The 14,940-nt window shown below is 38.2% G+C and overlaps 1 protein-coding gene across 2 annotated transcripts in view; it reads right to left on the reverse strand.

Annotated features, from left to right (window-relative positions):
* The window catches only part of lrp5 (low density lipoprotein receptor-related protein 5), a 75,634-nt gene extending 67,671 nt beyond the window's left edge, over positions 1-7,963 (reverse strand). For both annotated transcript variants that reach the window (XM_067500246.1, XM_067500245.1), the window contains exon 1: positions 7,678-7,963. In XM_067500246.1, coding sequence (XP_067356347.1) covers positions 7,678-7,762 — 85 coding nt within the window. In that variant the 5' untranslated portion in view covers positions 7,763-7,963. The remainder of the gene's footprint in view (positions 1-7,677) is intronic.
* Between the last annotated feature and the right edge of the window lie 6,977 nt (positions 7,964-14,940).

Below are 14,940 nucleotides of genomic sequence, written 5' to 3' on the forward strand. Positions count from 1 at the left end.
TGTAGAAAATAAATTTGAACAAACAATCTAAGAAATAAATAAATAAATAAAATAAATGCACATAATGAAATACATCAAATTAAAACTATAATAAACTCTTAAGGTGGTGCAAACTGTAATTTGAAACAAACTGGTATTTCTCTCATGAACACTGTAGATTGTTAAATTCTTCTTGCCATTTAAAAAGTGTAACCATGGCATTAAGGTATGAAAATTCTCCTATGTTTGACCCAATTATTGATATTCTCATACAGGCTCCCAAGTGTTCTCCTCACATCCTGTTCCAAAGATCTGTTTTCACCTACCGGAAGTAATAATTTGTCTTTATGTAGTAAATTTTAACATTTAGGAACAGATTTATATAGCTAAAAACAATGAGTTTCTATTAAAAATATGAGGTCAGAAAATTGGATTTAAGGCTACCATCAGTAGTCTAATAGAACCACAGGATATATCTAAGGTTCTTTAACTACTCTGGGTCCCAGCGAGAAGTATTTTCTTTTATCCACTGATTAAAGTTCGGTAGGTATTTTACGCATAGCCTGCCTCACCAATGAATAGCTGACACCCCTATCCCCCACCCTTCTCTGCTCCTCTCTCCTTGCTTCTACCCATCTTCTGTTTTATGTATAATCATTTGTCCCTGGAATTAAAATTATTAACCAAGTGTCCCCTGGTTTTCTCTTGATGGTGGCCTCCTCGCAATACCATTATCAGCAACCAACCATTATCATGTTTTACTAACATTAGTAGCATTAGTAGTAGCATGTTTAAACTAAGAAAATGTATCATTTTAAAAGGGAAAAATAAGTTGATTTTAAATGTCATTGCATCAACACATCTCAAAAGAGTTAGGACAAGGCCATGTTTACCACTGTGTGGCATCCCCTCTTCTTTTTTATAAACTGTCTGCAAACGTCTGGGGACTGAGGAGACAAGTTGCTCAAGTTTAGGAATAGGAATGTTGTCCCATTCTTGTCTAATACAGGCTTCTAATTGCTCAACTGTCTCATGTCTCCTTTGTTGCATCTTCCTCTTTATGATGCGCCAAATGTTTTCTATAGGTGAAAGATCTGGACTGCAGGCTGGCCATTTCAATACCCGGATCCTTCCTCTACGCAGCCATGATGTTGTAATTGAGCAGTATGTGGTCTGGCATTCTCATGTTGGAAAATGCAAGGTCTTCCCTGAAAGAGAAGACGTCTGGATAGGAGCATATGTTTTTCTAGAACTTGGATATACCTTTCAGCATTGATGGTGCCTTTCCAGATGTGTAAGCTGCCCATGCCACACGCACTCATGCAACCCTATACCATCAGAGCTGCAGGCTTCTGAACTGAGCGCTGATAACAACTGGGGTTGTCCTTGTCCTCTTTAGTCCGGATGACATGGCATCCCAGTTTTCCAAGAAGAACTTTTTTTTGATTCATCTGACCACAGAACAGTTTTCCACTTTGCCACAGTCCATTTTAAATGATCCTTGGCCCAGAGAAAATGCCTGAGCTTCTGGATCATGTTTAGATATGGCTTCTTTTTTGACCTATAGAGTTTTAGCCGGCAACGGCAAATGGCAAGGTGGATTGTGTTAACCGACAATGTTTTCTGGAAGTATTCCTGAGCACATGTTGTGATTTCCATTACAGTAGCATTCCTGTATGTGATGCAGTGCTGTCTAAGGGCCCGAAGATCACCGGCATCCAATATGGTTTTACGGCCTTGACCCTTACGCACAGAGATTGTTCCAGATTCTCTGAATCTTTGATGACATTATGCACTGTAGAGGATGATAACTTCAAACTCTTTGCAATTTTTCTCTGAGAAACTCCTTTCTGATATTGCTCCACTATTTTTCGCCGCAGCATTGCGGGAATTGGTGATCCTCTGCCCATCTTGACTTCTGAGAGACACTGCCACAATTAGATGCTCTTTTTATACCCAGTCATGTTGCCAATTGACCTAATAAGGTGCAAATTTGTCTTCGAGCTGTTCCTTATATGCACATTTAACTTTTCTGGCCTCTTTTTGCTACCTGTCCCAACTTTTTTGGAACGTGTAGCTCTCATGAAATCCAAAATGAGCCAATACTTGGCAAGGCATTTAAAATTTTCTATATTCTATTGTGAATAAAATATAAATTTGAGATTTGTAAATTATTAAAATACTTTTTTATTTATTTATACAATTTGTACAGTGTGCCAACTTTTTTGAAATCGGGTTTGTACAATAACATTTATGCTCTATGAGATCATATACATCACAAACATACTGTAACCTGGAGAAGCCTAAGTAAAAAAAAATCAGGGAAGATGATACCTCATCTCAATAAACCTCTGTGTACATATTTTCTACTATAAACATAATTGTGACAATGAGTCTTTCAGCATTTAACTATTTCAGTTGTTTATCATAGTTAAATTGAGGATGAACATTCCTGTGTCTTTCTGCAGATTAAAAATCCTAATCCAGATTCTTGAATAGTTAATCTAATCTACAAACTAAATATCAATAAATAAACAAGCAAATAATAAATGTATTGAATAAACACATAAGTCTTTTGAAGCACAGTAAAACATATATATTGGTTTTAATAAATGAGAATATGTTTATATTCACACCTGTAGAGTCTTAATTATTATTCGGAAGGAGTGTTTTCCTACAAATATGTACTCAAGTGAAACAAAATTGACCATGGGAACCTAAATGTTCCACTAACAGGTAATCCAGCTGAGACTCCATCATCAGAAACAGATGTCACTGCAGATTACACTGAAGAGGAAAGGACCTGGTTACTTAAGTGCATGTAAACAGAGCCAATGAAGCTAGTGAGAAATCCAAAGACAGAACCCTCTCCAGTTTCACACCAGAGTATCACAAAGAGGAAGATATATCAATCTCTTCTATACATTCCTCTTCAGCATCTTTCCAAATCTCTTCTTCTTACCATGATCCCTCCATCTCCTAACTCTTAGCCTGTCATTGGGCGAAAAGCGATGTACACCCTGGACAGGTAGCCAGTCTGTCTCAAGGCTAACACAATGAGACATACATAGACAACCATTCACACTCACATTCACACCTTCAGGCAATTTGGAGTCACCAATTAACCTAACACCTATGTCTTTGGACTGTGGGAGGAAACCCACAGAAGCACGGGAAGAACTTCCAAATTCCAGACATAAAGACCGCAGCCAGCAGGTAATTTTAAACCAAGGACCTTCCAGCTGTGAGATGGCAGTGCTAACCACTCCACAACCAAGCTGTCTGCCAGGATCTTACCTACTCCTATCCTGATGCATCCAATTCACAGGCCATCTATATAATGTAATACATCTGCAGAACTTTTTTGGTACTGAGCGATCAGAAATGTCGTTCAAAATTAAATTGTATTTTATACAGGTAATGTGCTATTATTCTCTAAACTTAGCTAATAAACATGAAGATGAAATATTCTGGATAAACAAAATACTATAAAGTTGTTTGGTGAGAAGTATTAGGAGCTGCACTGTTTGCCTTTGTTACGGTCTTGCCCTATTTTGTTGAGTGTCGAGAGTGCCTCAATCCAAACAAAAGAACAGACTGAGTGCATGAAGCCTGAATGCAGTGAATGCAATGGCCCATATATTGCAGGCTATCAAGACGAGTGTGAAAATCACTTCTTGGTTGTTCTCAGCAGTGGAAAGAAAATATACTTAGGGTTCCCAAGGCAAAGAGGTTTTTTTTGGGTGGCCCACCCCAACAGAGTAGCCCCCATCCAAAATGATAAATGCTTCTATTCAGTCAGTAGAAGGTTAGGTCAGTAGAAAGCTTAACACTTTGTTAGTACTGAACAAAACATGTCTATTGTCTGTCACATTTAAATGTTTTCATATGAGAACTTGAGAGCTTTCTTTGCTCAATAAACATTTTTTTCTCTGTTTTTTAGCTTTCCATGTTTAAAATAAATACACCATTATAACTGAATTTGGGGATTGCTTTAGTACTAGTTTTAATTAATTTATACTCAGGATTCAGCTAAGTTTTTATTTTATGTTTTACATACACATCAAGGTAGGACTAAGCAGTGTTTGGGTTAACAAAAAAATAAGGTAAAATAGATTAGTAAGTAAAACAAGGTAAATTACATGTTTGGCTGCATTGCCTAGCCCTATCTCAAACACAAAAATCTTCAGTGACTAAATAGCCTAAAGAATACTTAAATGAAATAATCCTTAATATTACCTGTCAAACAAGGACCAGAAGGACTGTGTTAACCATTACAACCATCCAAACTGTTAACCATTACATCTCATTTATTTGAACTCTCAGCCAGCCAAATTGGCAAAGCTGGACATGAAGCTAAACCGAGTAGTTCTCTTTTGTTTATGTCAGCAGACAGATAATCCAATGCTGGTGGTGCTCTTAATACTTTTACCAAATGTGTTATGCATGGTTAAGTTTGTCTTTGTCCATCACTTGTCTTAATTAATCGCAAAATTAAAAACACAGCAATAGTGTCAGGCATTCCACGATCTTGTTTCCAATCCCCATTCACCTAAAGTGGTTAAGCACATATCTCCCAGGAACCAGGTATGAATCTAGGATTGTATGGGCATGAATGAAATCAAATTATAATGATGCATAAACCACGACCTTGTCAATTGTTATGCACAAAATAGTTTTTAAAGCTACAATATTCAACCTAAACTAGCACTAGAATGAGACTTGCACTCAGTCCACTCACCCAGCTCTCTTTATCCCTGGTCTTCTAAATTGTGCTTTGCAGCATTTAATTGAGCAGAAATACAAAAAAAGCTTGAACATTTCTAATAAAACATGAGCTGCTGGAATTTGTTTATGCTTATTTTATTTATGCTTAGTCATAAGTGGTAAACATATAAAAACATTATGGTTACAGTTTGAATGTATAGTGTTGAATGTATAGTGTTGAATATCTCTGCAGACCTACCAGTGATCTGGGTCTGCTTTAGAGGACACAATAATATCTCTCCACATTGACATATTTCTGTTAAAATTTTAATTTTTAAATATAAACTGTATATTTAACAACTAATTGAATTAAAATCACAAAGGTCACAAACAGCATCTTTGTTGTAAAATATGCTAAATATACCTCAGAAAGACACCTTAAATTTTCATAAATGGATGCTGAAAATCTTTATCATTTGGCGACATCTACCAGCTGTAGTCAATACAAGAACTGATAATGATAACACAGCTAGATACACAGCAGAGCTCTTAAATGGATTTAGGCTGATCTATCAGACACAAAAACAATAATTTTATCACAGCACCCTACACACGTGTGTTTGACAGTGGAGTTAGAAGAGTTAGAATCTATAGCTTTATCTAATGTTAATACAGCCAGCTAAAAAGTACTGATATTACTAGTGTGTGGTTTTCAGAAATAACAGCATTTTAAACGTTATATGGATATAGAAACACCAATGAGCACCATTAACCTAGTAGTTTTATGGTTATAGATGATTGAGCAAGTGACCTTTATTTCGACAGTACTTTCGCATTTTTAGTTTAAAGAATTCTATGATGCATCTATGAAAAAGTAGCGTTTATATATTTCTCTGTGAACAAATGTTGAAGAAACTGAAATGAGTGCTTGTTAAGACTGCAGATACATTGTTAAATTTATTTTAAAAACTGGTCTCTTACTTTATGTGGAATTAAACTGAATGCATCTGAACGCAAACAGATAGTAAGAAATCAACAAAAGCAATCAAATAACAGGTGAAAGATGTCTAGAGCAGTACAAAGTAGGGTTTAACAATTAATTGTTTTCAAATTTATTTTGCAATTTAAAAGAGTTATACAGTATTTAAAAAGGATTGTAAAACCCCAAGTTAAGATTTATAGTGCAATTAGAAAAGTTTCCTTGCAGTGCCCTAACTGTAAAATGGTTAAGGTTCATCCCCAAAAAATATATAAAGGTTTTTTAGAAAGCTATGGAGGTATTCCCACATGATTCATGAGCTCACACTCTGCACTTCCTCACAGGATTCACATGAATCCTAATGGAGGAAGTAAGTGAGAGTGAATGAAGGAATTTCATGACACAAAGAAGCTTCCCTGCAGTCAACCTTGGCAGAAGGAACAAGCAAATGACGACACTAATGGAAAAGCAAAAAAGTATGGTATGTCAGGCATCTGGACCTATTTTGGTTTGAGACATGAGGACACACAGCAGAAATAATTGTAATAGCTATAAGTTTCTGGTTTCAGGTGAGGCAACAGCACAAAAATCAATTTATGATGCCCCACAGTGCTTTGACAATTTAATGATTAAAAAGCATCTGCAACCCCAGCTTCTAGTGGGTCAGATATCAGCTAGCTTGCATCACTGCAAAATTGGGGCAGATGAACAGTCCATTTAAAGTCAAATTAAAATACCATTGGGAAATCGATAACTCAGTTTATGAAATAATCAGCTGCAAGTTTTTGCATTGTGCCACTAGTGCACATAAACTAAGTGAGCAGGATAGCAAGGGTGCCAAGAAAAGAGAAAGAAAAGATGGACAAAATAATGAAGAGCTCTGACAGACAAAAGAATTGAAAATGAAGTATGGGTTGATTTATAATTAGGTTCATCCAAGCAATAATTCTACAGTGTGTATGTGTGTGATTGTTGTTGATTGTTTTCAGCCTTAGTACAACAAACGTGTTTTTGAATTCTTTGATTATTATTGTATAATATTTGTTGGGGAAAATTTCACAATACTGACAAGGACAAAACCTTTTTTATTTTGTCATTCAGTCTTTAACACATGGTGGTTTTATTGTTTTATAACATTTCTGTTGTTCCATGTTAAAAGATTCTATGGCAATGCACTGTTATGTATTTCATGAAAATCTGAATCTTCACTACTAGATTATGAGTCCATGCTAATATACATACCTTCAACAGACAGTGAGTTTACAAAGACCTGTAGAGTCAACTTAGTCTACGCTGAGTTATGTGTGGGCTACCAGAACATAAAATATGAAGCTTTAGTTTCAAGATGAAAGCAGACAAATAAGAGCATATCTTCGGAAATAATGCCTTGTGTCTATATGGTAGAAAGCTAAGCTCCGCCTCTGACTGTACAGTTTCGGGCGATTAAAAGAGACCGCAAATCACACAGTGGAGGTAGTAGGCTTATTAAGACACTCATCCATTGGGAAACAATCTTTAACGCACGCAGCAGTTTTCTTAACCAAAGAACCATCCTGGCTTCTTTATCACTATTGAAGCAGAAAGTCAGTCTGACACCCGACACCGAAGAGTAATGGCTGGAGCTGCCGAGGCCCGAGAAAATAACGTTAGCCCATGTTACTAGCTTCAAACTTGCACCGTCACCTAAACTCTGAAACTACAGCGGTGATATAAAGCAAAAGAGACTGCGTGGATCCACTGGATTTATGCTGCAGGGTCACGCACACCTCCGCAAAGTTTAGCTACTTTCGTTGTTACTACTGTTCTTTTGTACCCTTGGGACATAGAAACCTCAACTTTCAGAAAAGCGTTCTTGTTGTTCTATTTGTAGGGACCATTACAGATGAGTGATGCACACACATACAAGCGTAGGACGGCACGTTACTAATGTTGCGCTCTTATCGTTTTTGTTCTGATTGCGCCACAGTTTTCGCACCCTATGGATCCATCTTGTGAACAAAAAGTCAACATACCTTCAACCGCCGACAGCAGGCAACTCCTTAGCAGCAACACCGCCAGAATACCGCCCATTTCAAGTCCTCTATGCTTTAAATCCATAGCTCCCACTCCATTTTCGGGTATTTACTCCTTAGTTAAGTTTACACAGGTCCACTTCTCGGTGTGTTTTATATATATATATATATATATATATATATATAGGCCTGTAATTAGTTCAACAGCTCGATGCGTGATTGCATGCGCGTGTGTGCACTACTATGTGCCCTTCTGTCGACTATACTTTTTTCCTAGTTAAAGCGCTCACGCTACTTTACACTTTGGTCTGTCGAGCTCGCGCACGGAGAGAAAGGGCAGGCGGACGTAATGTTACGTCATCAAAGCAACAAGAAAGTGTACTTTTCTTTTCACTAGTTAGATCTTCCAGTACTTTTAATATTTACGTGGCCTACTAAACACTAAATGTAGCCACTATATAGAGCAAAAATCACATTTCTGACATATTTATGTCCTACCCCATATGGAACCATGTAATTCCAAAACCGAATTTTGAGATAATGCAACCTCTAATCCAAATTTCACAGCACAAGACAAAGCTAATGATAATAAACACAGTTATTTATTGTTATTCTTTATGCAAAGCTAGCAGGTTTTGTCTAAGGTGAGCTGGAACACCAGTCATGGGTTAGTCAACTTGATAAAAATCTTCCCAAAAACTAAATCTCATTATTTAAATAATTTTAATTAAACCTAGGAGACATCCCACTATGATTGTGATGGACCTATACAATTAGTATACTGGCTTCAATTGATGAAGCCCTGGACAGGTCTCCAGTGTCTAACCTGGACAGATCTCAAGTCAATCTCAGGGCCAACGCAGAGACATACACTAAAAGACAACCATTTACTTACATCCACACCTATGGGCAAGTTAAGAGTCACGAGTTAACCTAACATAAAATCCATGTCTTAATGCATGTCTGTAGTTCAGTTGGTAGGGCAGTCATCCACGGACCACGCAGCTTTGTCTAAGATGTGGTTTGATCCCCGTTCCCGGCTATATTTCAAAGTGTGCACAGCTGTGTAATGCTAGTCCAAACCTGGTAGAAATCGGGGAGGGTTGCATCAAGAAGGGCATCCGGCATAAAAACTGTGCCAAACCAACGTGCGGACAATGATCTGCTGTGGCAACCCTGAACTCACAGGAAAAGCTGAAAGGACAAAAAAATAAATTGTGTTTATTTTATTTTATTTATTTATTGGTAAGAGGAAGATGTCTCTCAATGACACAGCTCTAGAGATTATTATTGCTGATTTTCATAATGCAGCTTCAACAAGCAACAGCTACCAAATAAATTGTTGCTTCCCAGTGGAAACAACCTTTGACCCATTGTTAGTTGTTTTTAGATATTTTAGAGAGTTCAGATTTTAGACTACACACCGCCAAACAGGGTATTATCAGTCTTTTAGATATTGCCTGAGAACAGGTTCATCGAGAACGTATTCACAGTGATTCACTTATCTTTTCCCACATTTTGTTATGTTAGAGCCTTATTCCAAAATGGATCAAATTCATTATTTTCCTCAAATTTCTACAAACAATACCTCATTATGGCAACTTAAAATAAGTGCTTGAAATCTTTGCAAATGTGTTTTTTAAAGACAAAAAAAAAATCACATGTACAGTATTGTACTGTACAGTATTGTACTGTAAGTATTCAGAGGCTTTGCCATGACACTCAAAACTGAGCTCTGGTGCATCCTGTTTCCACTGAACATCCTAGAGATGTTTCTACAACTTGAGTAGAGTCCACCTGTGGGAAATTCAGTTGATTAGACATGATTTGGAAAGTCATTTTTTATTTATTTATTTATTTATCCTTTCGGCTTATCCCGTGAGTTCAGGGTCGTCACAGCGGATCATGTTGATTTGGCACAGTTTTTATGCTGGATGTCCTTCCTGACGCAACCCTCCCCAATTTCTACTGGGCTTGGACTGGCACTGCACAGCTGGGGAGGGGAATGGGCTGTTAAGCATTCAGTGTCTTACATGATTTGGAAAGGGATACACTTTTCTATATACGGTCCCAGAGTTAACAGTGCATGTCAGAGCACAAACCAAGCCATGAAGTCCAAGGAATTGTTTTTAGACCTCCGAGATAGGATTGTATTCAGGCACAGAGCTGGGAAAGGGTACAGAAATATTTCTGCTGCTTTGAAGGTTCCAATGAGCACAGTGGCTCCCATCATCCTTACTGAAAGAAGTTTGGAACAACCAAGACTTTTCATAGAGCGGCCTCCCCAGCAAAACTGAGCTACTGAGAGGTCAGGGAGCTGACCAAGAACCCTCTGAAAGAGCTCCAGTGTTGCTCTGTGGAGAGAGGAGAACCTTCCAGAAGAACAACCAAGACTCTCAGACCATGAGAAAAAAAAATTCTCTGGACTGATGAAACAAAAATTGAACGCTTTGGCCGGAATCCCAAGTGTCATGTCTGGAGGAAACCAGGAACTGATCACAACCTGGCCAATACCATCCCGATCACCACCTGGCCAATACCATCCCTACAGTAAAGCATAATAGTGGCAGCATCATGCTGTGGCAATGTTTATTCTCCTAGTTCCTCCCGCTGACAGTCAGAACTGAGGGAAAGATGAATGCAGCAATGTACAGAGTCATCCTTGATGAAAACCTGTTCCAGAGCACACTGGACCTCAGACTGGGGTGATGGTTCATCTTTCAACAGGACAACAATCCTAATCACAGAGCCAAGATAACAAAAGAGTGGCTACGAGACAACTCTGTGAATGTCCTTGAGTGGCCCAGCCAGAGCCCAGAACTGAATCCAATTGAACATCTCTGGAGAGATCTGAAAATGGCTGTGCACTGATGCTCCCCATTAATGCAACCGCAAGGGGGCACAAGCAAGTGTCTTCTTGTGCCAGTCCCAAGTGTGGATAAATGCAGAGGATTGTGTCAGGAAGGGCATCCGACGTAAAACACATGCTAAATTAAAAATGCGAATCGTGACAATGACTTCCATACCGGACCAGTATGGATATACTGTGTGTCCAGGAGACCAGGGCATGTAGGTGAAGGGAACAGAGGTGATGAGAATGTAATGGGCAGATTTGGTCTTCAGGACAGGAATGCAGAAGGACAGATGGTGGTAGACTTTGCAAAGAGGATGGAAATGGCTGTAGTGAACACTTTCAGGCCTATAGGGTGACATATAAGAGCAGAGGTAGAAGCACTCAGGAGACAAGGACTACATCTTGTCTAGATGTTGTAATCTGAAAGAGACCCGTGCTTGTATAGTATTCGTAGGGGAGAGTGTACCCAGACAACACAGGAAGGTGGTGTGAAATGACGCTGGTGGTGAGGAAGATGAACAGGACAAAGGCAGCGCAGAAAATGAAGTGGTGGAAGTTGAAAAAGGAAGAATGTTGTGTAGTTTTAAGGGAGGAGCTGAGACAGACTCTGGGTGGTCAGGAAGTGCTCCCAGATGACTAGACCACTACAGCTAATGTGATCAGAGAGACAGGTAGGATGGAAAGGATGGAAATGTATTGACAGGTGCCAGGAGTTTGATGGGAAGATGGAAGGAGAACTTTGAAGAGTTGATGAATGAGGAAAATGAAAGGGAACGAAGAGTAGAAGAAGAGGTTACTGGAGCAGGTGTGGAGCAGGAAGTAGCAAAGATTAGTAAGAGTGAAGTGAGGACGTTGAAGAGGATGAAGAATGGAAAGGCAGTTGGTTCTGATGACATACCTGTGGAGGTATGGGAGTGTCTAGGAGAGGTGGAGTAGAGTTTCTGGAGGAATAGAGTTTCTGACTAGTTTGTTTAACAAGATCTTGGAGAGTGAGGGGATGCCTGGGGAATGAAGGAGAAGTGTACTGGTGCCGTGGGAACTACAGAGGAATAAACAATGAAGCTGTGGGAAAAAGTAGTGGAAGCTATGCTAAGGGCAGAGGTGAGCATTTGTAAGCAGCAATATTGTTTCATGCCTAGAAAGAGTACAATAGATGCAGTATTTGCTTTGAGGATGCTGATGGAGAAGTACAGAGAGGGTCATAGGGAGATTTAGAGAAAGCGCACAACAGTGTACCAATATAGGACAGGATCAGGAATCAGTACATCAGAGGGACAGCTCATGTTAGATGTTTCAGAGATAAAGTCAGAGAGGCCAGATTGAGGTGGTTTGGATATGTTTAGAGGAGAAACTGTGAATATATTGGTAGAAGGATGGTGAGGTTGGAGCTGCCAGGCAGGAGGTCTAGAGGAAGAGCAAAGAGGAGATTTATGGATGTAGTGAGAGAGGACATGAAGTTAGTTGGTGAGAGAGAAGAGGATGCAGAGGACAGGGTTAAATGGAGGCACATGATTCGGTGTGGCGACCCCTGAAAGGGAACAGCTGAAAGGAAAAGATTCCATTCAATTCAACTTTATTTATATAGTGCCAATTCACAACAAAGTCATCTCAGGGCACTTTATAGAATAAAGTCAAGATTATAAACAGTATATAGAGAACCCAACAATTCCCCCTAGAGCAAGCCATAGGTAAAAGTGGAGAGGAAAAACTCCCTTTAACAGAAGAAACCTCCAGCAGAACCAGGCTCAGGGTGGACGGCCATCTGCCTTGACCGGTTGGGGTGAGTGGAAAGTGAAGAGAGAAAAGAACAGAGCAACAAACATCGGGCAGGTTGAAGAAGAAGAAGAAGAAGAAAAAGACTGATGCTCCCCATTCAACCTAATGGTGCTTGAGATGTACTGTAAAGAATAATGGGAGAAACTGCCAAAAATAGGTTTGCCAAGCTTGTAACATCATACTCAAAAAAACTTGCTACAGGTGCTTCAACAAAGTATTCACAGCCTTTGCTGTGAATACTTATGTTTTTTCTTCTTTTTTTAATTTTAAATACATTTGCGTAGATTTTAAAAATAAACTCCTTTTACGTTTTCATAATGGGATATTGTTTGTAGAATCTTGAAGAATGAATTTAATCAATTTTGGAATAAGGCTGTAACATAAAATGTGGAAAAAGTTAAGGCTGTGTATGTTTTTGAGAACTTTTTAAGAAACAAAAGCATTCCCCGATCTTCGTGCCATAGTAGTAAATGCTAACAGATTCTGGTTGGCAGACCTGGTTGGCAGAGTGCTCTGCAAGGAGCATGGGCATAAAGTCCAACAGGTACTCAGACCGTGAAGGGCTCTATACAGTACATAATAACCAGAATCTTGAAGTTAAATCTAAGACCGCCAGCCAATGTAAGGAAGCCAAAATGGGGGTGATGTGACAATGTTTTGGGATTTTGCCAGCAGCCTGGCAGCAGAATTCTGCACCTAATGGGGACACTATCAATGTTTTACTGAGACAATTAAGTTGTGATGATACAAAAGCATGATTAATCATTTCAAGTTCAGACACAATAGACGAATAATTTGCAATATTTTTAAGGTGAAAGAAACATGATTATCAAGAATCATATATAAGCAACACGAAGATTTCTCACGGATGAATGTACATTTAAGCTTAAATACCTAATACAGCAAGACAACTTAGAGACAGTACTGTTAGGTACCCCAACAAAAACTTTAGGTTTAGCTGTATTTAACTGTAAAAAAGGTATTGGCCAAACAATTATACAGCAAAATGAGATTGTCAGTTTTGTCAAGGTTGAAAGAATAGTGTACGTAGCTGGAGATCTTCTGCATACATGTGATATGGCACACCTTTAAACAAGCCGATGATGTCTCCCAAGGGCAGCATGTAAAGTACAAACAAAACAGGGCCTGAAACTGACCCCTAAGGCACCTAACAAGATTGGGGGCAAATGTTGACATGAAAAAACCAATAGCTACATAATAGCATCTACCTGAGAGGTATGAAGTGAACCAGTCAAGGGCACTACCTGAGACGCCTACATGCCTGCTAAGCCTGTCTAATAATGTACTGTGGTCAATAATGTCAAACACTAAGATCACACAGGACCAGGACAGAACATTTGTCACTGTCAGAAGCCGTCAGGATGTTACTGGATACTCTAAGAAGAGAATGCTTCTGACAGTAACCAGATTAAAATTTATCAAAAATATTATGTCTGTTTTCATACAGAGAGTAGTTGAGTGGCTACAAGTTTTTCTAAAATTTTTTGAAAAGGTCTAAAATTATTTGGAATAGAGGAGTTGAAATTGTGCTTTTTAAGGAGAGGCTGAACTATTGCTTGTTTACACAAACATTTCTATATGGCCATGACCAATATAATAACATATTTCAGCAGCTTCTACTGTGAACTGCTGTAATACGTGCAAATCCTGAAATATTGATTCATGCCAAATTATTTGTCCTGGTTTTATGAAAGTTCCCTTCATTAGTCACATGTTAAGAGAAAAACAAATTCTAGAAGTACATTAACTTGTTACTTGTTACTAATTGAATGATTGTCGATCTTTAAATATGTAAATTCTGACTGTTTTCAAAGTTTACCTGCTTAAAACAAGATGTTCGTTCTTTCACTTTGACATTTGGACACTTTTTGACTGGGATTAGTCTCTAAAATATTTATGATGTCACATATCATACATGTATATCTCACAGCCCTAAGGGTGGTAGAGGTGCAACCACTGGTCAAAAATAATAGCAGGTCAAATGTCCACTGTTTTCTATTAAGAAAAGAGCAAATGATTACTTTTTATGAGTATCTGATATGTGCATGATTTCTGATATGTTTCAAACTCTGCAAATATGTCCCTCTAACCAGCAACCAGAGTAAAATACGGCCTAAATGCAGCACTCATAATCTTAAAGCTAAGTACAAGTAAAAATCAGTTTGTTCTAAAAAAAAAAAACAGGTTAGACGTGGACGTAGAAGTAAAAGAGCAAATCACTGTAAAATTGTATTGGCTTTTTCTAAATTGTTGTGTTTTAATGCCTTATTATATTTCATATACAACACACTATACTATATGTACCAACACTAACTTAGATGATAAAACGGTTCAAGTAATATTGCACTGTGTTTAAAATCAATGCAGTGGATATGGGAATCTTTGGTCCACAGGTTTAACATTAGCATCATTTAAAAATTACTTATACTGACCATCCATCCTTCCAACTGACCTGAATTTCCCATTTGTCTTGGTGTGTCCTATTAATTTGGGCAAATATTAAATACAAACATGTACAATTTAACATAAATATATTTAAGTCAAATTTTGACTTAAATAGTCAACCTGTAACTGTAGATATATATTATATAGTCAGTCATAAATCAGTGCAA

Source organism: Channa argus, chromosome 4 (assembly GCF_033026475.1).
Source record: "Channa argus isolate prfri chromosome 4, Channa argus male v1.0, whole genome shotgun sequence".
Taxonomy (NCBI): Eukaryota; Metazoa; Chordata; class Actinopteri; order Anabantiformes; family Channidae; genus Channa; species Channa argus.